The sequence below is a fragment of the Papio anubis genome, chromosome X (assembly GCF_008728515.1).
Source record: "Papio anubis isolate 15944 chromosome X, Panubis1.0, whole genome shotgun sequence".
In the NCBI taxonomy this organism is placed as follows: domain Eukaryota; kingdom Metazoa; phylum Chordata; class Mammalia; order Primates; family Cercopithecidae; genus Papio; species Papio anubis.
The window spans coordinates 77,443,018-77,468,722 of NC_044996.1; the positions used below are offsets into that span (position 1 = coordinate 77,443,018).

General features: G+C 39.6%; 1 protein-coding gene across 1 annotated transcript in view; it reads left to right on the top strand.

The window, feature by feature from the left end:
- ZDHHC15 (zinc finger DHHC-type palmitoyltransferase 15) overlaps positions 1–25,705 on the top strand; it is a 151,911-nt gene that overhangs the window by 56,396 nt on the left and 69,810 nt on the right. Inside the window, exons 4-5 of the mRNA XM_031660822.1 lie at positions 13,224–13,363; positions 17,550–17,567. Coding sequence (XP_031516682.1) covers positions 13,224–13,363; positions 17,550–17,567 — 158 coding nt within the window. The remainder of the gene's footprint in view (positions 1–13,223; positions 13,364–17,549; positions 17,568–25,705) is intronic.

Sequence of the window (25,705 nt, forward strand, 5' to 3'; positions counted from 1 at the left end):
TAGTATTGACAGAAGCATTGTGTGCAGGATAGGCAAACCTATATTCAGAGTAAATATCTATTCCAGTGAGGAAAAACCTCTGCCTGTTCCTGACAAATGAAGTCCAATATAATCAACCTGCCACCAGGTAGCTGACTGATCACCCCGTGGAATGGTGCCAGTTTGAATGCTGAGTATTGGTCTCTGCTGCTGGCAAAATTGGGCACTCAGCAGTGGCCATAGCCAAGTCGACCTTGGTGAGTGGAGGTCCATGTCACTGAGCCCATGCATAACCTCCATCGTTGCCACCACAGCCACTTTTTTCATGGGCCCATTGGGCGATGACAGGGGTGGCTGGGGAAAGAGTCTGAGTGATGTCCACAGAACAGGTCACCCTATCCACTTGATTATTAAAATCCTCCTCTGCTGAAGTCACCCGTTGGTGACCACTCACATGGGATACAAATAGCTTCACAGTTTATGACCACTCAGAGAAATCCATCCACATACCTCTTCCTCAAATTTCTTTGTCACCAATTTTCCAATCATGCTTCTTCCAAATCCCTGACCATCCAGCCAAACCATTGGCTAGAGCCCATGAATCAGTATATAATTGCACATGTGGCCATTTCTTCCTCCATGCAAAGTACACAACCAGCTGTGCTGCTCAAAGTTCTGCCCCTTGGGAAGATTTCTTTACACTGCTGTCCTTCTGGGATGTCCTAGGAAGGGGCTGTAGTGCTGCAGCTGTCCACTTTTGGGAGGTGCCTGCATTTCATATAGAACCATCTGTGAACCAGGCCCTAGTAATCTCTTCCTCTGTCAACTGATCATAGTGAACCCCCCCCATGAGGCCATCAGTGCAGGCTGGGGGAGAGAAGGTAAGATGACAGGAGTGGAGACCATGGGCATTTGAGCTACCTTCTCATGTAACTTGTGCCTTCAGGACCTGCTCGAGCATGATCACATATATACCACTTCATTTGATGATAGAATACTGATGTGCACAACCCACTTTATGGCTAGATGGGTCACAGAGTGCCCAGTTCATGATAGACAGTTCGGGTCACATGGTGACTTTATCACCCATAGTCAATCGTTCAGTTTCCACCAAGGCCCAGTAACAGGCCAAGAGCTGTCTCTCAAAAGGAGAGTAGTTATTTGCAGAAGATGGCAGAGCCTTGCTCCAAAATCCTAGAGGCCTCTGCTGTGATTCACCTGTGGGAGCCCGCTAAAGGTTCCAAACAGCATCCCTGTCTGCCACTGACACTTCAAGCACCATTGGATCTGCTGGGTCATATAACCCAAGTGGCAGAGCAGCTTGCACAGCAGCCTGGACCTGTTGCAGAGCCTTTTCCTGTTCTGGACCCAACTCAAAACTGGCAGCCTTTTGGGTCACTGAATAAATGGGCCAAAGAAACACGCTCAAATGAGGAATGTGTTGCATCCAAAATCCAAATAGGCCCACTAGGCATTGTGCTGATTTCTTGGTTGTAGGAGGGGCGAAATGCAGCAACTTATCCTTCACCTCAGAAGGAATATTTTGACGGCCTCACACCACTGGACCTGTAGAAATTTTACTGAGGTAGAAGGTCCCTGAATTTTAGTCGGATTTATTTCCCATCCTCTGGCATGCAAATGTCTCAGCAATGAGTCCAGTGTATTTGCTACTTCTTGCGCACTGGATCCAATCAGCATAATATCATCAATGTAATGGACCAGTGTGATATCTTGCAGAAGCAAAAAATGATCAAGGTCTCTCTGAATAAGATAATGACACAAAGACAGAGTTGATATACTCCTAAGGTAGGACAATAAAGGTATGTTACTGACCTTGCCAGCTGAAGGCAAATTGCGTCTGGTGGGCCTTATGGACAGGAATGGAGAAAAAGGCATTTACCAAGTCAATGGCTACATACCAGGTACCAGGAGATGTGTTAATTTGCTCAAGCAATGAAACCACATCTGTTACAGCAGCTGCAATTGGAGTCACCACTCGGTGAAGCTTACGATAATCCACTGTAATTCTCCAAAATCCATCTGTCTTCTGTGCAGGCCAAATTGGAGAGTTGAACGAGGATGTAGTGGGAATCACTACCACTGCATCTTTCAAGTCCTTGATGGTGACACTAATCACAGTCCCTCCAGGGATGCAATATTGTTTTTGATTTACTATTTTTCTAGGTAGAGGCAACTCTAATGGCTTCCATTTGGCCTTCCCCACCATAATAACCCTCACCCTACCAATCAGGGAGCCATTGTGGGGGTTCTGCCAGCTGCTAAGTATGTCTATGTCAATTATGCATTCTGGCACTGGGGAAATGACCACAAGATGAGTCCAGGGACCCACTGGACACTGGACACTGTAAATCGGACCTGAGCTAAAACTCCATTAATTACCTGACCTCTATAAGCCCCTACTTTAACTGGAGGACCATAATGACATTTTTGCTTGCCTGGAATCATCAGCTCAGAGCCAGTGTCCAGTAGTCCCCAAAATGTCTGATCATTTCCCTTTCCCCAATGCAGCTACCCTGGTAAAAGGCCACATGTTTCTTTGGGGAAGGATGGGAGAAAGATTATGTGTTCCTTGGTTCTCCACATATGGTCAAAGGTATTATGTATAGTGTCACTAAACTCCTCGCCTCTCACAAGCCGTGAAACTTCAGGAGTTTGTTAAGTATTAACTCACACAATCACAAGGGCCCACAATAGGCCATCTGCAAGCTGAGGAGCAAGGAAAGCCAGTCCGAGTCCCAAAACTGAAGAACTTGGAGTCCGATGTTCGAGGGCAGGAAGGGTCCAGCATGGTAGAAAGATGTAGCCTTGGAGGCTAGGCAGTCTAGTCTTTTCACGTTTTTCTGCCTGCTTTATATTCGCTGGTAGCTGATTAGATGGTGCCCACTCAGATTAAGGGTGGGTCTGCCTTCCCCATCCCACTGAGTGAAATGTTAATCTCCTTTGGCAGCACCTTTGCAGACACACCCAGGATCCTTTGCATCCTTCAATCCAATCACATTGACACTCAGTATTAACCATCACAGGGAAGCACATGAAAAGATGCTGAATATCATTAATCATTAGATTAATGCAAATCAAAACAATGAGATACCACCTCACACCCTTTATTAAAACCTTTATTAAAACCTTTATTAAAAGGCTTACTATAAAAAAAAAAACACTGGAAAACAGCAAGTGTTGGTGAAGATGTAAAGAAATTGGAACATTTGAGGGCTGTTGGTGGGAATGGTAAAATGGTGTAACTACTATGGAAAACAGTATAATGGTTCCTCAAATAGTTAAAAATAGCACCACCACAGGGTCTAGCAATTCCACTTTTGGGTTTATACCCAAAAGAGTTGACAGCAAGGTCTCAAATAGATGGCTGTATACCTATGTTTATAGCACTATTCACAATAGCCAAAAGGTGGAAGCAACCCAAATGAATTGGTAAGTAAAGTCATGTATATACATACAATGGAATATTATTCAGCTTTTGAAAGAGAAGGGAATTCTGACACATACTGTTACATGGATGAAACTTCAGGACATCATGCTAAGTGAAATAAACCAGTAACAAAAGGCAAATATGTATGATTCTACTTGTATGAGGTACCTAAAGTAGTTGAATTCACAGAGAAAAAGTAGAATGGTCTTTGCTAGGACTGGGAGGAGAGGGAAATGTGGAGTTGTTTAATGAGTATAGAATTTCAGTTTGGGAAGATGAATAAAGTTCTGGAGATGGATGGTAGTGATGGTTGAACAATAATGTGAATGTACTTAATGCTACTGAACTATATACTTTAAAATGGTTAAATTTTTTGTTACGCATATGTATCACATTATTTTTAAAAGGACCAAATAATTAAATGTAAGACCTAAACTTACAAAACTCTTTGAATAAAACTTAGGGGAAACTCTTTATTATCTTGGATTTGGCAATGAATTATTTGATACCAAAAGCACAAGCAATAAAAGAAAAAATGGATAAATTTGACTTCATCAAAGTTAAAAAAAATCCTTTTGTACATCAAACAACACTATCAAGAAAGTGAGATGATCATCCAAAGAATGGGAGAAAATATTTGCAAGTCATGTATCTGATGTGTCAAGTGTTTAGAATATATCAAGAATTTCTACAAATAAACAACAAGAAAACAAACAACCCAATTTAAAACTGGTGAAAGGATTTGAATAGACATGTCTCCAAAGAATATATACAAATAGCCAAAAAGCACACGAAAAGATGCTTGACATCATTAGTTATTAGAGAAATGCAAACAAGACCGTGATAGATACCCACTAGGATAGCCAAATTAAATAAATGAATGAATGAAAAATAATAACTCTTGGTGAAGATGTGAAGAAATCAGAATCTTCATACATTGCTTCTAGGAATGTAAAATGGTATGACTGATGTGAAAACAGCTGTGCAAATTTTCATGAAGTTAAATATATAATTACCATGTGACCTAGAAATCCCACTCCTAGATATATACCCGAAATAATTGAAAACAAGTGTTCAAATAAGTACTTATACATGACTGTTCGTAGCAGCACTATTCACTATAGCCAAAAGGTAGAAACAGTCCAAATTTTCATCAGTGAATAAATGGATAATGAAGGTGTTGTGTGTCCATACACTGGCTGGAATTTTATTCAGCCATGAAAAGGAATGTAGTACTGATACTTGGTACAACACGGATGAACCTTGAAAACATTATGCCAGGGTTGAGCATGTGGCTCATCCTGTAATCCCAGCACTTTGGGAGGCCAAGGCAGGCAGATCACCTGAGGTAGGGAGTTCAAGACTAGCCTGACCAACATGGAGAAACCCCATCTCTACTAAAAGTACAAAATTAGCTGGGCATGGTGGTGCATGCCTGTCATCCCAGTTACTTGGGAGTCTGAGGCAGGAGAGTCGCTTGAACCCAGGAGGCAGAGGTTGCTCTGGCTGCCTGAATATTTTCTTTATTTCAACCTTGGAGAGTCTGATGATTATGTGCCTTGGAATTGATCTTCTCATGGAGTATCTTACTGGGGTTCTCTGCATTTCCTGAATTTGAATGTTGGCCTGTCTTGCTAGACTGGGGAAGTTTTCCTGGATGATATCCTGAAATATATTTTCCAACTTGGTTCCATTCACGCCATCTCTTTCAGGTACCCCAATCAGTTGTAGGTTTGCTCTCTTTACATGATTCCATATTTCTCAGATTTTATTCATTCATTTTACTCTTTATTCTCTATTCTTGTCTGTCTTGTTTCAGAAAGATAGTCTTCAAGCTCTGAGATTCCTTCCTCTGCTTTATTTATTCTGCTCTTCATACTTATGATTGCATTGTAAAGTTGTCATATTGTGTTTTCTAGCTCCATCAGGTCCGTTATATTCCTCCCTAAACTGGCTATTCTGGCTATCAGCTCCTGTATTGTTTTCTCATGATTCTTAGCCTCTTTGCATTGGGTTACAACATGCTGCTTCTAGTTCAGTGAAGTTTGTTATTACCCACCTTCTGAAGCCTACTTCTGTCAATTCAGCCATCTTAACCGCAACCCAGTTCTGTGCCCTTGCTCTAGAGGTGTTGCCTTCATTTGAGAGGGGTAGAGACACTCTGGCGTTTTGTTTTCAGCATTTTTGTGTTGATTATTTCTCATATTTGTGAGCTTATCTACCTTTGATCTTTGAGGTTGATGACCTTTGAATGAGTTTTTTGTGGGGTCTTTTCTGTTGATGTTGTTGTTTTCTGTTTGTTTTTCTTTTAACAGTCAGGCCACTCTCCTATAGGGCTGCTGTGGTTTGCTGCAGGTCTGCTCCAGACCCTACTTGCCTCATTTTTATTTTTATTTTTTTCATACCTGGATGTATCACCAGTGAAGACTGTGAAACAGCAAAGATGGCAGCCTTCTCCTTTCTCTGGAAGCTCCATCCCAGGCGGGTACTGACCTGTTTCTGGCCCAAATGCACCTATAGGAGGTATCTCGAGACCCCTGTTGGGAAGTTTCACCCAATCAGGAAGAATGAAATCAGGAACCCACTTAAAGAAGCAGTCTGGCTGCTTTTTGGCAGAGCAGGGTTGCTCTACTGGAGGGAATCCACTCTTGTCCAGAAAATTTGAAGTCTGCAAAGCCAGCAGACTGGAATGGCTGAATCAACTGCACCACAGAGATGACAGCCACCCCTCCCCATGGGAGCTCTATCCCAGGGAAAGTTCAGAACCCTGTCCCTATAACCCTAGGTGGAGTGGCTGAAGACCCCACAGGGAGGTCCTGCCCAGTGAGGAGAAATGGGTCGGAGTCCCACTTAAAGAAGCAGTGTGGCCAGGCACGGTGGCTCATGCCTGTAATCCCATCACTTTGTGAGGTCGAGGCGGGTGGATCACCTTAGGTCGGGAGTTCGAGACCAGCCTGACCAACATGGAGAAACTCCGTCTCTACTAAAAATACAAAATTAGCCAGGCATCGTGGCCCATGCCTGTAATCCCAGCTACTTGGAAGGCTGAGGCAGGAAAATCACTTGAACCTGGGAGGCAGAGGTTGCAGTGAGCCGAGATTGTGCCATTGCACTCCAGCCTGGGCAACAAGAGTGAAACTTCATCTCAAAAAAAAAAAAAAAAAAAAGAAAGAAAAACAAAACAAAACAACACAAAAAAAGAAGCAGTCTGGCCACAATCTGCCAAAGCAGCTGTCCTGCATTGTGTTGTATATATTTAGCATGAATAGATAAGTCCAAAATTTTCCAAACTGACCCTTCCTCATCAGGACAATTTTCACTCTCTAAAACCAGCAGGCTGAAATGGCTGAGTTCACTGAACTGCAGAGATGGTGGCTCCTCCACCTCCCAAGAGCTCTGTCCCAGGGAGAAATCAGAGCTCTCTCTGTATAACCTTGGCTGGAGTGGCTGAAGTCCCCACAGAGAGGCTTCACTCAGTGAGGAGGAATGGATTGGGATCCTGCGTAAGAAGCAGCCTGGCCACAACCTGGCAAAGTAGGTATGCTTCATTGTGGGGGGTCCTTACTCCTCCGGACCATTTGCACTCTCCAAAGCTGGCAGGCTGGAATGGCTGAGCCGACTGAACCACAGAGATGGCAGCCACCCCTCCCCATAGGAACTTTATCCCATCTCAGGCAGACTTCAGCCTGTTGCAGTTGGCTGGCTAGAATTACAAGCCAGTGTGTCTTAGATTGTATAGTGCCATGGAAGTGGGGCCTGCAGAACGACACTGCTTGGCTGCCTGGATTTAGCCCTCTTCTTAGGTATATGTACAAATGGATCTCCCACCTTGCTGGGGATACTGGGGCTGGAGTATGTAAAACTCCCGGGTCTCTGTGTGTGGCTGAGCAGCTGCTCTGCCATGACTCCACACAGCTTTGAGTATCGGACCCAAGGCCCTGGTGGCATGGGATCACCAGAGGATCTCCTTATCGGCGGGTTGCAGTGATCTGTGGGAGAAGCATGATTTCCTGAGCAGGGTGGCACAATCATTCACCAATTCCCTTGTCTCGGGGTGGGGCTTTTTGTTTGTTTGTTTGTTTGTTTTTTGGCTCTGTACCACTCCTGGGAGGGCTGTTTCCCCATCCTGCTTTTCTTCATTCTCTATGAGTCTAGTTGTTTGCCTAATCAGTCCCAATGCCCAAACCTGTATATTTTAGTTGAAGGTGCTGAACTCACTCACTACTTTCATTCCTCTCCGCGAGTGCCATGGACTGCTGCTTCTAATCAGCCATCTAGGCCCCTCCCATACTACCTACTGACCTTTGAATGGGAAAAATAGTTGTGTGAATTTGTTCAGTTCATTGGAGAATCTTTAGCACCCTAGGCTAAGGATTAATTGCCTATAATGCACCACATTCATTGTAATTGCCAAAAATGCCCCTACATATTTCCACATACCCCACGCAGGGTACTTAATTCTCACTCTACCTGAGAATGACAGTACCATAAAAATGCACCACTAGGTGTGGTTCTGAAAACAGAGTGTTTGATTTTATATGTTTCCAATTTTTTAAGTTAGATATATTTAAGTTATCTCAAATATTTTATTATTTGTTCTGCTATTTTATAGAAGTATAACATACAGACTCTACTACCAGAATTAAGTTTTAAAGAGAATAATTTGATGAATGTGTCCCCATATATTATACCTATGTAATCACTATCCAGGTTAAAATTTTAAACATTTCTAGTACCTCATAAATCTTCATGCCTCTTTTCAAATCAGCCTCCTCTCGGAGGTAACTACTACTCTAACTTCTATCACCGTAGATTGGTTTTGTCTGTTTTCGAAGTCCATAAAAATGGAATCATAGTTGGTACTATTCTATGTATACCTTTCACTCAACACAGTGTTTTTCAAATTTATCCATGTTGATGCAGTTTTTAGTAGATTCCTTTGATTGCTGTTAGTTATTCCCTTTTATCACACTTGATTTAACCATTCAGCCATTGAAGTATGCTTGTTTCCATTTTTGTGTGTTATGAATAAAGCTCCAGTGAACATTCTTCTACATGTCTTTTGGCCTATAAATATAGTTGTTCCTCAGTATCCACAGGGGATTGGTTTCAGGACCTCCCATAGATACAAAAATTGCAGATGCTCAGATTCCTTATATAAAATGCCATAGTATTTGCATATAACCCATTCACAGCCTCCTACATACTTTAAATCATCTCTAGATTACTTATACCTGAATGGTATTATCTAGGTTTTCTTCTAGGGTTTTTATAGTTTTCAGTATAACATTTAAGTCTCTAATCCATCTTGAATTAATTTTTGTATAAAGTGTAAGGAAGGGATCCAGTTTCAACTTTCTACATATGGCTAGCCAGTTTTCCCAGCACCATTTATTAAATAGGAAATACTTTTCCCATTTCTTGTTTTTGTCAGGTTTGTCAAAGATCAGATGGTTATAGATGTGTGGTGTTATTTCGGAGGCCCCTGTTCTGTTCCATTGGTCTATATCTCTGTTTTGGTACCAGTACCATGCTGTTTTGGTTACTGTAGCCTTATAGTATAGTTTGAAGTCAGGTAGCATGATGCCTCCAGCTTTGTTCTTCTGGTTTAGGATTGTCTTGGCAATGTGGGCTCTTTCTTGGTTCCATATGAACTTTAAGGTAGCTTTTTCCAATTCTGAGAAAGTCATTGGTAGCTTGTTGGGGGTGGCATTGAATCTATAAATTACTTGGGCAGTATGGCCGTTTTCATGATATTGATTCTTCCTATCCCTGAACATGGAATGTTCTTCCATTGGTTTGTGTCCTATTTTATTTTGTTGAGCAGTGATTTGCAGTTCTCCTTGAAGAGGTCCTTCACGTCCCATGTAAGTTATATTCCTAGGTATTTTTTGATTTTTATTTTTGTATTATTATACTTTAAGTTCTATGGTACATCTGCACAACGTGTAGATTTGTTATATTTATATATACATGTACCTTGTTGGTGTGCTGCACCCATTAACTCATCCCAAATCAAAACCACAAAGAGATACCATCTCACACCAGTTAGAATGGCAATCATAAAAAGTCAGGAAACAACAGGTACTGGAGAGGATGTGGAGAAATAGGAATACTTTTACACTGTTGGTGGGACTGTAAACTAGTTCAACCATTGTGGAAGACAGTGTGGCAATTCCTCAAGGATCTAGAACTAGAAATACCATTTGACCCAGCCATCCCATTACTGGGCATATACCTAAAAGATTATAAATCATGCTACTGTAAAGACATATGCACATGTATGTTTATTGCAGCACCATTCACAATAGCAAAGACTTGGAACCAACCCAAATGTCCATCAATGGTAGACTGGATTAAGATTCCTAGGTATTTTATTCTCTTTGTAGCAATTGTGAATGGGAGTTCACTCATGATTTGGCTCTCTGTTTGTCTGTTATTGGTGTATAAGGATGCTTGTGATTTGCACATTGATTTTGTATCCTGAGACTTTGCTGAAGTTGCTTATCAGCTTGAGGAGATTTTGGTCTGAGACGATGGGGTTTTCTAAATATACAATCATATCATCTGCAAACAGGGACAATTTGACTTCCTCTTTTCCTAATTGAATACCCTTTATTTCTTTCTCTTGCCTGATTGCCTTAGCCCGAACTTCCAATACGATGTTGAATAGCATTGGTGAGAGAGGGCATCCCTGTCTTGTGCCAGTTTTCAAAGGGATTGCTTCTAGTTTTTGCCCATTGAGTATGATACTGGCTGTGGGTTTGTCATAAATAGCTCTTATTATTTTGAGATATGTTCCATCAATACCTAGTTTATTGAGTGTTTTTAGCATGAAGGACTGTTGAATTTTGTCAAAGGCCTTTTCTGCATCTATTGAGATAATCATGTGGTTTTTGTCTTTGGTTCTGTTTATATGATGGATTATGTTTATTCATTTGCATTTGTTGAACCAGCCCTGCATCCCAGGAATGTAGCCAACTTGATCTTGGTGGATAAGCTTTTTGATGTGCTGCTGGATTCGGTTTGCCAGTATTTTATTGAGGATTTTTACATCGATGTTCATCAGGGATATTGGTCTAAAATTCTCTTTTTTTATTGTGTCACTGCCAGCCTTTGGTATCACAATGATGCTGGCCTCATAGAATGAGTTAGGGAGGATTCCCTCTTTTTCTATTGATTGGAATAGTTTCAGAAGGAATGGTATCAGCTCCCCTTTATACCTCTGGTAGAATTTGGCTGTGAATCTGTCTGGTCCTGGACTTTTTTTGGTTGGTAGGTTATTAATTATTGCCTCAATTTCAGAGCCTGTTATTGGTCTATTCAGAGATTCAGCTTCTTCCTGGTTTGGTCTTGGGAGGATGGATATGTCCAGGAATTTATCCATTTCTTCTAGATTTTCTAGTTTATTTTTGTAGAGGTGTTTATAGTATATTCTGATGGTAGTTTGTATTTCTGTGGGATCGGTGGTGATATCCCCTTTATCATTTTTTATTGTGTCTCTTTTCTTCTTTATTAGTCTTGCTAGCATTCTAGCAGTCTATCACTTTTGTTGATCTTTTCAAAAAAACCGTCTCCTGGATTCATTGATTTTTTGGAAGGGTTTTTTGTGTCTCTGTCTCCTTCAGTTCTGCTCTTATCTTAGTTATTTCTTGACTTCTGCTAGCTTTTGAATTTGTTTGCTCTTGTTTCTCTAGTTCTTTCAATTGTGATGTCAGGGTGTCGATTTTAGATCTTTCCTTCTTTCTCTTGTGGGCATTTAAGTGCTCTAAATTTCCCTATACACACTGCTTTAAATGTGTCCCAGAGATTCTGGTATGTTGTGTCTTTGTTCTCATTGGCTTCAAATAACATCTTTATTTCTGCCTTCATTTCGTTATTTACCCAGTAGTCATTCAGGAGTAGGTTGTTTAATTTCCATGCAGTTGTGCGGTTTTGAGTGAGTTTCTTAATCCTGAGTTCTAATATGATTGCACTGTGGTCGGAGAGACAGTTTGTTATGATTTCTGTTCTTTTACGTTTGAGGAGTGCTTTACTTCCAACCATGTGGTCAATTTTGGAATAAGTGCGATGTGGTGCTGAGAAGAGTGTATATTCTGTTGATTTGGGGTGGAGAGTTCTGTAGATGTCTATTAGGTCTGCTAGGTGCAGAGCTCAGTTCAAGTCCTGGATATCCTTGTTAACCTTCTGTCTCGTTGATCTTTCCAATGTTGACAGTGGGGTATTAAAGTCTCCCATTATTATTGTGTGGAGTCTTAGTCTCTTTTTAGGTCTCTCAGGACTTGCTTTATGAATCTGGGTGCTCCTGTATTGGGTGTATATATATATTTAGGATAGTTAGCTCTTTTTATTGAATTGATCCCTTTACCATTATGTAATGGGCTTCGTTGTCTCTTTTGATCTTTGTTGGTTAAAAAAAAAAAACAGATAAAGTCTGTTTTATCAGAGACTAGGATTGCAACCCCTCCTTTTATTGTTTTTGTTTTTGTTTTTGTTTTTTTTGGTTTTTTTTTTGTTGTTGTTGTTGTTTTTTGCTTTCCATGTGCTTGGTAGATCTTCCTCCATCCCTTTATTTTGAGCCTATATGTGTCTCTGCACGTGAGATGGGTCTCCTGAATACAGCACACTGATGGGTCTTGCCTTTTTATCCAGTTTGCCAGTCTTTGTCTTTTAATTGGGGCATTTAGCCCATTTATATTTAAGGTTAATATTGTTATGTGTGAATTTGATCCTGTCATTATGATGTTACTTGGTTATTTTGCCTATTAGTTGATGGAGTTTATAATTTGGCATGTTTTTGCAGTGGCTGGTACCAGTTGTTCCTTTCCATGTTTAGTGCTTCCTTCAGGAGCTCTTGTAAGGCAGGCCTAGTGGTGACAAAATCTCCAGCAGCAACCTCAAATATTTTTAAACAATTCAAAAATTAGACTTCTAAAGGAGATTTTTATTTACCTATTCTTATCCGGCACTTCTGCACCAATATTATGAAGTAGATATTATTTCTTCTATTTTACAGACGAAGAAACAGATTGAGAATGTCTGATTTTGCAAAGTGATTTTCTATTAAGTGATAGACATGAGACTTAAACCCAGAAATTTTGACCCCATATCCTTTTTTTCAACTCAGTCTACCCTTTGGCACAGATAGAATAAATGCTTTCAGGTTCGTATTACTTTTGAAGATCATTGGTATATATTTTGCAAGATTAGCAAAATATGGCACTATTGCAGCAACAAGCTCCATACCAGACTAAAAAAGTATTCAATAGTGAGAATATCTAAATTTCCACCTATTTACATGATTAGAATATGCAGACAATGTTACAAGCAGTCTCATCCAGCTTCTCCAAGGGTGTTATCAGTGTCATCTATGAAAACTCTTGCAACTTGATAAGCATGGTTAATTATCAACAGGGCCCTGGCAAAAATATGTTACACATCTGTATGCAACATCATATTATGAATCAATGGAAAGGGACAAGTATTGAAATCAGATGAATTGAGTTTGAAGTCCAACATTGCCACTTGTTAGTTGATTGAGTGCAACTTTAGGCAAGTTACTTAATCTCTCTGTTTTATTTTCTTTATAAAACAATACACATATCTCATGCTTTTGATGATTGAGATAAAAGCCAGATTATTGAAATAATTATCCAGAGAACATTTTAAGACAAAGTGGTACCTGAGCTTCAAGGGTAGGTAACAAATAATTTCATTAAAGTAGTTATTGTTGTTGGTTTTAATCTTTTCTATTAACCTTAGATAATAAAGTCTTACCTTTCACTCCTGCTTCCAGTTCCACTTGTCCTACACAGACAAGGAGCGCTATGAAAATGAAGAGAGACCTGAGGTCCAGAAGCAGATGCTTGTTGATATGGCCAAAAAGCTACCGGTTTACACAAGAACTGGAAGTGGAGGTCAGTTCATTCAAAGGCAGCTAGAGAGGCAGCTCAGCAAGTATCTCAGAAAGGCTAAGTCATATATGTTCTCAAACTAGCCCCTTTTTTATCCTCCCATCTTCTGAAAACCACTATGGAGATTTTTCTCTACATTTTATTTTTTTAAAATTTTAAACACATATCAAAGCTGGAAGAATTGTATAGTAAACACCTGTGTACCCCAAAGTGGATTCTACTGCTAACATTTTTCTGTGTTGCTTTATCACATATCTGTCCACATATGCATATCTCTATCTTTCGTCAAGCCATCTTATTTTTCTGATGCATTTCAAAGTAAATAGCTGACATCAGTAAGATATCTACCTAAATATTTTATTCTGTTTTGGTAAAATGTACATACAAACACATGCATAATCTTAAGTGTACAATTCCATGTGTTTTGAAAACTGTACACATCTGTGTAACTAAACCCCCAATAAAATTGCCATCACCTCAGAAATTTCCGTCATGCCTCATTTCCAGTCAATCCCACCCCACCCTACTCCCCACAGACAACCACTATTCTGATAGCTTTTCACTATAAATTAGTTTTGTCTGCTCTCAAATTTTATTTAATTGGAATCACAGAGTATATACTCTTGCATCTGGCTTCTTGTTATTCAACATAATGTTTGTAAGATTCATCCATCTTTTTTGTGTATTTTTTTATTGCTGAGTAGCGTTACATTGTATGAATGTATCAAAGTTTACCCATTCACTAGTTGATACATATTTGGGTTGTTTCTAGTGTTTAGTTATTATGAGTCAATCTGCTATGAATTTTACTGTATAAGGATCTGTGCAAAGACATATCTTCTTTTTTCTTTAGTAAATATCCAGTACAGAATTTTACTCTTAGGTTTCATCTGCATGACTAAAACAGTACTTGCTGAACTAATTCTCCACCTTTTAAATTTTGAAAACCTACAGAGTTATGGGGAATATGTTAAAAAGTTTGAAAACCATAGTTCTTCTGATATGTCATCCTAATGTTTCTAATAAGGATAATTTTATTTCACATTTCAAGGCTTTAGAAAGTTTACTCTCAGACACATATTCATTTGTTCATCATTTATTCAGCAAATATTTATTAAGATATATGGCAATTGGGGAAATTTTACTATGTTCTTGGTATTATATGATGATATTAAGGACTTGCTGTTAATTTTGTTAGACCAATAATATAGTGGTTATGATTTTTAAAAATCTTCATGCATATGGAAATATTTATGGTTTGAAGTGACACAGTGTTTGGGATTTGTTTAAAATGATCAAGTAAAAAGCCAGTTGAAGAGATAGGTGAAACAAAAATGACACAGTGTTGATAATTGTTGAATTTGGGTAATGGTACTTACCATGGTACCTTTGCTACTGACTATTCGCTGGAACCTTGAGGTATTTGCAGCTCCCGGGATAGGCAATAATAGGAAAGGCTTCTCTGAGGAAATACCATTTGAAGACTTAAATGATAAGGATTTAGCCATGTGTATTAGTCAGCGTTCTCCAGATAAATAGAGCCAATAGAATTATGTGTGTGTGTGTGTGTGTGTGTGTGTTGTGTGTGTGTGTCTATACATATATACAGAGAGAGAGAGAGAGAGATTATGAGGAATCAGCAAATGATTATGGAACCTGAGAAGTCCCATGGTTTGCCATCTGCAAGCTGGAGAATCAGGGAAGCTGGTAATGTAATTATAGTCTGAATTAAATGGTTTGAGAACCAGTAGTGCTGATGGTGTAAGCCCCAATCTCATGGCAGAAAACTGATGTCCCAGCTCATGCAGTCAGGCAAGAAGAGTAAATTCTCTTATCCTCTACATTTTTGTTCTGTTCAGGTCCTCAAAGGATTGGATGAGGCCCACCTGCATTGGAGAAGACAGTCTGCTTTGCACAGTCTAGATTTGAATGCTAATCTCACCCAGAAACACCTTCACAGAGACACCTAGAAATAATATTTAACCAAATATCTAGGTACCCCATGACCCAGTAAAGTTGACACACAAAATTAACTATCACAAGTCCAGCCCTTGTCAACTTGGCACCCATACACATCTCCTTAAACCATACTCTCCACTTAAAGACAATAACAAGGTTACAGTTTTACTTAACATGATACAAGTATCATGCATTCAACTGAAAACACACTAACCCCTTCCACAGAAGAATAGGTATTCTTAAGTGAGTTTACTTTTCTCCTTGCTATTTTGTTAAAAACGATTTAAATACTATGATATAAAATTAACAATACTTAAATACTATGATGTAAAGTCAATACACCTTATATTACATGATAAGGGAATAAGAGAAGGAAGAAAACAAAGATATTTGAGATACACACATACAATTGTATTCATAACAAAATAAGAAGGAAACACCCATAACATTAACAGACCTTGTTTCTGTAACTGGTCATATGGTCATAGCTGGTATTTATAGCTACTTTCTCCCACCATCCATTCTGTACTCCCTTTGCCTTTAGCAAACATCTCAGCTGGTACTGGCTTTTTACCTGATGTGGTGACCCAAATCTTCAGTTCTGAAGAGTCTGGGTCATTAATAGTCCTGCCTGAATTGGATTGTTGTGGTTTTCCATTGACCTAATCACTAGGCATGGTAACACTAAGAGATGCCCTAAGGCACTTCCTGTATTCTTAACATACTCTTTATTTCCTCCATTGCAGAGTAGTAATAGTCCAATTTACACTTAATAGTCTAAAAGTCTATTATACCAGTTTACACTCCCATTTCCACCCCTTGATTTCCACCCAGGACTCAAGGGGTGGAAATGGAAGTGGCAGCACTCACCATTACCCTTAGTTACCCACTAACAAAATTGCACTATGAAATCTAATATACACTTCGTAATCTGGATCAGTTATCCCAGCCAACATTGCACCTGCCTCTTGTCCTACTGATTCAGAGATATGAGGATTCCAAAGTGACTAGATGGCAGTCTTAACTTCCAGTTCAGTGGAATCATTGTTGTGTCTCCTGGTGGAAGCATTCCTCTCTCTGGGACTAACACCTCTAGGCTAGCAAAGCACAAGGTTGCAGGAACAGGAAGAAAACATTTTGTTAGTGGGTCACTTAGGGTAATGGTGAGTGGTACCACTCCCATTTCCACCCCTTCATTTCTGGACCTGTGAATCCTAACAGAGAATCAGCATCATCTATTGGACACTGATTCAGAGCATATACAGCTTTGGGGAAAACCTTGCCCCAGCCCTGAAAGGTATTGACACTTAACTGGCACTGTAACTGACACTTCAAAAGACCATGTCACCACTCTGTCACGCCAGCTGCTTCAGGATGATGGGGAACATGGTAACACCAGTAAATTCCACAAGCATGGGCCTATTGTAGCACTTCTCTTGCTGTGAAACGAGTTCCTTGATCAGGTGTAATGCTGTATGGAATATCATGATGGTGGATAAGGCATTTTGTAAGTCCATGGATGGTACTTTTGGTGGAAGCGTAGCATGCAGGGAAGACAAATCTGTATCCAAAGTGTCTATTCCAGTAAGGACAAAACACTGCCTCTTCCATCATAGAAGCACTCCAATGTAATCAACCTGATACCAGGTTGATGGCTCATCACCCCAGAGAAGGTGCTATATCAGGTGCTGAGTGTTGGTCTCTGCTGTTAGCAGATTGGGTAGTCAGGAATGGCAGTAGGCAGGTCAGCCTTGGTGAGTGAAAGTCCATATTGCTGAGCCAAGTAACCTCCATCCCTGCCACCATGGCCACTTTGTTCATGAGCCCATTGGGCAGTAACTGGAGTGGGTGGGAAAAGAGGCTGACTGGTAATCAAAAACAGGTCATTCTGTCTGTTTGATTATTAAAATCCTTCTCTTCTATAGTGCTATTTTCTGAATGTTTGTGTGCCCTTGTCCCCAAGGGGATGATATTAGGAGGTGAGATCTTTGGGGAGGTGGTTAAGCGGTAGAACCCTCATGAATGGGATTAGTGTCCTTACAATAAGGTTCCAGAGAGCTGCTTTGCCCCTTTCACCGTGAGAGGGCACAGCAAGAAAGCACTGTCTATAAAAGAGGCCCACACCAGCACTAAAGCTCTTGGTACCTTGATCTTGGAACTCCAAGCCTCGAGAGCCATGAGAATAAATTTGTTGTTTAGAAGCTACCCAGTCCATGGTATTTTGTTAGGGCAGCCCCAAATGGAGTAAGACACGTGATCAAACATGAGTGAGCATTCACACAAGACACAAATACCTTCACACTTTTTTTTCCATTCAGAGAGGTCTTTCCACACACTTCTTTTCCAAATTTTCTTGTCACGAGGGCTCTCTTTACAAATGTATTTCTCACAGTGTTAGTGAAAGGTACATTTTCTATTCCTTCCCAGTGTGAGTGAGCAGAACTATTCTAACCTTCCATTCTCCTTAAACCTTTGAATCCTCCTCTCAACATTAAACTAAGGCAGGTCCAGCATTTCCAATTTACTCACTGTGGGCCACCTTTTCATCATGTTTTAGCAAACCAACCAACCAAATTGTTAGAATGTTTTCCAACTCCCTGAGCTGCAACATTAAAATCAGAATCTCTGCTTAGTAGGCCCCTATCAATAAATTTGACCAGATTCAACTTTATGTTTTTTCCAACATTAGTATTTGTTTCCACATGTGTTCCCTAGATTTCTAGCTGTATAAATTGGAAAATTTGAGTAGTTCTTTTGGAGTGTAGTACATGTCTTTGTGGGTCACACTTTGTACCTTACCTTTAGGGATCTGTTAGGGCTTGATTCCTATTATAGGTCTTAGAAGCAAAGACGGTGGGTCCAGAGGAGAATTAACATTGTCCTGTATAGTGGCCTGAGTTTCCTCAAGCAATGCAGTGTTGATCCCTTCAGACAGGATTGGAGAGGCCAATACCACGGGCAGTTGTAAGCTGCTTCCATTGGTTGCAGGGAGGCCTCCTCTCCTGGCAAAGAAGATGCATTGGAATTTAGGCACTCAGTATCCCTGGCTTCATAAGGGTCTTCCCACACATCCCCATCCTAACTTACAGGATCCAATTCTTTCCAAATCAGTGCCCTCATTTTAACAGTAGATACCCTGCAAGACTGGGAGTTCAACTATCATTGTAATTCAGCTATTTACAGATGAAATTCTGTGGTTTTCAGCAATCTCAGTCCTGTGGCTACATGCAAGAAGCATCTCCTTTAGGAGATACATAGAAGCTTTCAGGTCATTTATCCAGCACTTTGGCTGGGAATTCCTAAACTGATCTTTTTCTTTTCGCACTTTTTTCAATCATGTTAGAAGCTACAAGCCAACCTCATTTTATTCATTAGTTTTTCAAAAATGTTAAAAATTATCATATATAGTCACCCAGCTACTTGCTTCTCATAAATAGTTGATTAAGAGCATCTATTGAAGATACTTTGCATATTTCCATTGCCAGATCATGCCACAGATTACCAGTGCTCTCTTTATTACTTGATACAGTGTCACTCTTTATTACTTGATACAGTGTCATTAGCATCATCAAAACTAATAAGATTGAAGAGCCAATTCCAGAAACTTCAGAACCAATTCAGAAAACTCATTCCTAAAATTCTGTTTCTTTGGAATCACTATCAGTAGGGTTCTCTATAGAAAAATAACAATAAGATATATGTATATAAATTATTATTATTTACACTGAGGAATTAGCTCACATAATTATGGAGGCTAAGAAGTCCCACTGTCTGCCATCAGCAAGCTGGAGACCCAGGAAAGGTGGTGGTGTAGTTCTACTTTGAGCCCAAAGTGTAAGCACTAGGAGAAACAATGGTATAAGTTCTACTCCAAGTCCAAAAGGCCTCCTGAGAACCTGAGAGCCAAAAGTGTAAGTTTCATTTTGAGTCCAAAGTTCTGAGAACCAGGAAACCTGATCACATAAGTCCCAGTCTAAGGACAGACTGATGTCTTATCTCATGCAGTCAGGCAGAGAGAACAAATTCTCCCTTCCTCTGAATTTTTATCCTATTCAGGTCCTCAAAGGATTGGATGAAGCCTACCCACATTGGGGAAGACAATCTGCTTTACTCAGTCTACTGATTCAAATGCTAATCTCACCCAGAAACACTCTCACAAAGACACTTAGAAATAATGTTTAACCAAATATCTGGGCACCCTATGACTCAGTCAAGTTGACACATAAAATTAACCATCATAATTAAAACTAGACAAAAAAAATCGCAGATAGGAGGCAGGACCAACTTGCAGCTCTCACTTGGATGGACAAAACAACATGTGGAGACTCACACCGTGAACTTTTGCTCTAAGAACTACCACAGGAACATACCAGGAAAGCAGAAAGAATTCACAGATTCTTTGAAAGAAGCATCTTGCCACTGCAAACTCCATGAGACAGCCAAAACCTGTGAGTGCCCAAAGTATGAGAGGGGGAAAGTCCACCTCTGAACACGCATCCTCACTGGGGAATCTGAAAATTCTGATCATGGGAAAAGGATTTAACCTTAGAGCTGAAACAAATTTGGAGAGCCAAGAGAAATATAAAAGTAGAGGAAGCAGTGGGAAGAACCCTGTAGGCACTCAGTCTTCAGGGAAGCCCAGGCTAGCCTTTTCCTTGTCACTAGGGCTCTCTTTATTTCAAGGGTTCCTTGGGGAAGGGCCACAGGGAGAAGGAAACTGCTGAACTTTGTTATAATTTCAACTGAGCATGAATTTTCTTGGACATAATCCAGGGAGGTGAACGGGAAGTACAGATATGAGCACAGAAGCTGTGGCAGGCAGGCAGGGCCAAGGCCTGAAAGCCCTGCTTGCTTTCTCCGTGGGGACGCTTGTAGCAAGGCAAGATGTCAGCCCTGCAAACCGGCTTCCTGGATATAGACTAGGTGCTGTTGGTGGGGCTCAGTGAGAGTGACTGGCCTTGCTGGCTGCATGGGAGTTGGGGGAGGTCTGTCACTGCTGGCTTTTCTCCACTTCCCTGGTGACCTATATGATGTAGCAGAGGCAGCTATAATCCTCCTGGGAACATAACTCCATTAGCCTAAGAACCACAGCCCCATTTCCCACAGCAACCACAGCAAGCCCCACACAAGGAGAGTCTGAGCTCAGACATGCCTAACCTGCCCTGATGGCCTTTCTCTACATGCCATGGTAGCTGAAGATAAAATCTCCTGGGAGCTCTATGTCCCTGCCCATTACCTGAGAAACCAGAATACTTATCCAGGTGACCCTAGGGAAAGATTGAATCCCCACTATACTACCACAGCTGATGCTCTCTTGAAAGCCCCACCTCCTGGCTGGAGGCCAACCAACTCAAGCTGTTACAACAACACATAAAAGAACAACCCTGCTCCAAGAAAGGAGAAAACAACAGCTAATTCCACTGCCTGGGACATCCTGGCTAACCAGAGGTCCTGAGTTTGTCCACGTAATAGCTTCACTGTTAGCACAAATGGCATTTGAGAAAACCAGGGCCATAAAAAAAACTACAATCAAGGATCCTCACAGAATCCACTTCAGCTCCCCTCCTGCCTCCACTGGAGCAGGTGCTGGTATCCATGAGTGAGAGAACTGAAGACGGATCATATCACAGGACTCTTTGCAGACACTCCCCAGTACCAGCACAGAGTCTGGTAGCTCTGCTGGGTGGCTAGACCCAGAAGAGCAAATAACAATCACTGCAGTCTGGTGCTCAGGAAACCCCATTCCTGATGGGGAGAACACCACATCAAGGGATCACCCAGTGGAAGAAAAGAATCTGAACAGCAGCCCTTGAGCCACAGAATGTTCCTCTGACATAGTCTACCCAAATGAGAAGGAACGAGAAAAACAATTCTGATAATATGATAAAGCAAGGTTCTTTAACATCCCCCAAAGACCACACTAGGTCACAAGCAATGCATCTAAACCAAGAAGAACCCTGTGAATTGCCCAGAAAAGAATTTAGAAGGTCAATTATTAAGCTGTTCAAGGAGGGACCAGAGAAAGATGAAAAATAACTTAAAGACATTTAAAAAATATTACAGGATATGGATGAAAATATCTCCAGAGAAATAGACAGCATAAATAAAAAACATCCACAGTTTCTGGAAATGAAACACACTTAGAGAAATGCAAAAGAAACTGGAGAGTTACAACAATATAATTGAAGAAGTAGAAGAAAGAACATCAGAGCTCAAAGAAAAGGCTTTTGAATTAACGCAATCTGACAAAGACAAAGAAAAAAGATTCAAAAAACAATGAACAAAGCATCCAAGAAGTTGTGTGATTATGTTAAATAATTATGTTATTCTGAAACCTAAGAGTAATTCGTGTTCCTGAGGAAGAAGAGAGATCTAAGTGTTTGGAAAACTTATTTGGGGGAAAAACCGAGGAAAATGTCCCTGGTCTTGCTAGAGATATAGACATCCAAATACAAGAAGCTCAAAGAACACCCAGGAAATTCATAGCAAAAAGATCATCATATAGGCAGACAGTCATTAGGTTGTCTAAAGTCAAGACAAAGGAGAGAATCTTAAGAGCTGTGAGGCAAAAGCATCAGGTAACCTATGAAGGAAAAACTATCAGGCTAACATCAGATTTGTCAGCAGAAACCCTACAAGCTAGAAGGGATTGGGTCCTGTCTTTTGCCTCTTTGAAGAAAATAATTACCAGCCAAGAATTTTGTATCCAGCGAAACAAAGCTTCATAAATGAGGGAAAGATAAAGTCTTTTTTAGACAAACAAATGCTCAGAGAATTTGCCACTACCAAGGCAGAGCTACAAGAAATGTTAAAAGGAGTTCAATATCATGAAACAAAACCTTAAACTACAGCAAAATAGAACTTTCTTAAAGCATAAATCTCACAGGGCTTATAAAACAAAAACACAATGAAAAAAAGGCATTCATGCAACAGCTAGCATGAAGAATAGAATGATACCTCACATCTCAATGTTGAATGTGAATGGCCTAAATCCTCCACTTAAAATATACAGAATGGCAGAATGAATAAAAATCTACCAACCAAGTATCTGCTGTCTCAACTCACCTAACACATAAGGACTGACATAAACTTAAGGTAAAGGGGTGAAAAAAGATATCCAATGCAAATGGACACCAAAAATATTCAGGGTTAGCTATTCTTATAACAGAAACAAACAGACTTTAAAGCAACAACAGTTTGAAAAGACAAAGAGGGAAATTATATAATGATAAAAGGACAGTTAAACAGGAAAATATCACAATCCTAAATATATATGCCTAATATATATATATGCCTAAATATATATGCCTAATACTGGAGCCCGCAAATGTATAAAACAATTACTATTAGACTTGATAAATGAAATAGAGGGCAACACAATAATAGTGGGGGACATCACTGCTCCACTGACAACACTAGACAGGCCATCAGGACAGAAAGTCAACAAAGAAATAGCAAAGAATCAATAGACTTAAACTATACAATAGAACAAATAGACTTAACAGATATTTACAGAACATTCTACCCAACTACTGCAGAATATACATTCTATTCATAAGCACATGGAACATTATGCAAGATAGACCATATGATAGGCCACAAAACAAGTCTCAGAAAATTTAAGAAAATCAAAATTATATCAAGTACTTTCTCAGACTACAGTGGAATACAATTGGAAATCAACTTTAATAGGAACCTTCAAAACCATGCAAATACATAGAATTTAAATAATCTACTCATGAATGATTGTTGAGTCAACAATGAAATCAAGATGGAAATTTTAAAAATTCTTTGAACTGAATGATAATAGTAACACACCTTATCAAAGCCTCTGGGATACAGCAAAAGCAGTGCTGAGAGGAAAGTTCATAGCATTAAGTGCCTACATCAAAAAGTCTGAAAGAGCACAAATGGACAATCTAAGCTTACACCTCAAGGAACTAGAGGAACAAGAACAGACCAAACCTAAACCCAGCAGAAGAAAAGAAATAACAAAAATCAGAGCAGAACTAAATGAAATTGAAACAAAAAATAAGAATACAAAAGATAAGTGAAACGAAAAGCTTGTTCTTTGAAAGATACAATTGATAGACAATTAGTGAGATAAACCAAGAAAAGAAGAGAAGATCCAAATAAGCTCAATTTGAAACAAAAAGGGAGATATTACAACCCATAACAGAAATACAAAAGATCATTCAAGGCTACTAAGGATACCTTCATGGGCACAAACTTGAAAACTTAGAGGAGATTGATAAATTCCTGGAAATATACAACTCTCCTAGATTAAACCAGAAAGAAATGGGAACTCTGAAGAGACCAGTAACAAGCACCAACAAAAAAGTCCAGGGCCAGATGGATTCACAGCTGAATTCTATCAGATATTCAAAGAAGAAATGGTACCACTCCTACTGAAACTATTCCAAAAGGCAGAGAAAGAGGGAATCCTCCCTAAATTATTCTATGAAGCCAATATTACCCTAATACCAAAAATGAGGAAAGAACATAGTTAAAAAAGAAAACTACAGACCAATATCCCTGATGAATATAGATGCAAAAATCCTCAACAAAATATTAGCTAACCGAATTCAACAGCACATCAAAAACATAATCCATCATGATCAAGTGGGTTTCATACCATGGATTCAGGGTTGATTTAACATAGGCAAGTCAATAAATGTGATACACCACATAAACATAAGTAAAAACAAAAATCACATGATCATCTCAGTAGACGCAGAAAAAGCATTTGACAAAATCCTGCATCGCTTTATGATTAAAATCCTCAGCGAAATCAGCATAGAAGGGAAATAAGGTAATAAAAGCCATCTATTACAAACCCACAGCCAAATTATACTGAATGGGGAAAAGTTGAAAGCATTGCTCCTGAGAACTGGAACAAGACGAAGATGCCCATTTTCACCACTTCTATTCAACATAGTACTGGAAGTCCTAGTCAGAGTGATCAGACAAGAGAAAGAAATAAAGGACATCCAAATGAATAAAGAGGAAGTCAAACTGTTGCTGTTTGCTGATAATGTGATCATATACTTAGAAAACCCTAAAGACTCTTCCAAAAAGCTCCTGGATCTGATCAGTGAATTCAGTAAAGTTTCAGGTTAGAAAATTAATGTATACAAATCAGTAACAGTGCTATACACCAACAGCAACCAAGCTGAGAATTAAATCAAGAACTCCACTACTTTTACTACAGTGGAAAACAAACAAACAAACAAACAAAACTTAGAAATATACCTAACCAAGGACGTGAAAGACCTCTACAAGGAAAACTACAAAACACTGCTGAAAGAAATCATAGACAACAGAAATAAATGGAAACATATCCCATGCCCATGAATGGGTATAATCAATATTGTGAAAATGACCATGCTGCCAAAAGCAATAGACAAATTCAATGCAATTCCCATCAAAATACCATCATCATTCTTCACAGCACTGGAAAAAAACAATTCTAAAATTCATGTAAAACCATAAAAGCCCGCATTAGCCAAAGCAAGAGTAAGCAAAAAGAACAAATCTGGAGGCATCACATTACCTGACTTCAAACTATACTACAAGGCTATAGTCACCAAAGCAGCATGGTACTGGTATGAAAATAGGCACACAGACCAATGGAACAGAATAGAGAACCCAGAAATAAGCCCAAATACTTACAGCTAACTGATTTTTGATAAAGCAAACAAAAACAAAGTGTGGAAAGACACCCTATTCAACAAATGGTGCTGGGATAATTGGCAAGCCACATGTAGAAGAATGAAACCGGATCCTCATTTATCACTGCATACAAAAATCAACTGAACTCAAGTTGGATCAAAGACTTAAATCTAAGACCTGAAACCATAAACATTCTAGAAGATAACATTGGAAAAACTTTGCTAGATATTGGCCTATGCAAATAGTTCATGACCAAGAACCCAAAGGCAAATGCAACACAAGCAAAGATAAATTGATGGGACGTAATTAAACTAAAAAGCTTCTGCACAGGAAAAGAAATAATCAGCAGAGTAAACAGACAACACAAGGGCTGGGAAAAAATATCCACAAACTATGCATGTGACAAGGGACAAATATCCAGAATCTACAAGGAACTGAAATCAGCAAGAAAAAAACAATCCCATCAAAAAGTGGGCTAAGGACCTGAATAAACCTAAATTCTCAAAAGAAGATATACAAATGGCCAATAAACATGTGAAAAAATTCTCAACATCACTAATTTTCAGGGAAATGCAATTCAAAACCACCATGCAATACCACCTTATTCCTTCAAGAATGGCCATAATTTAAAAATCAAAGCATAATAAACATTGGCTTTGGTGTGGTGAAAAGGGAACACTTTTACACTCCTGGTGGGAATATAAACTACTACAACCACTATGGAAAACAGTAT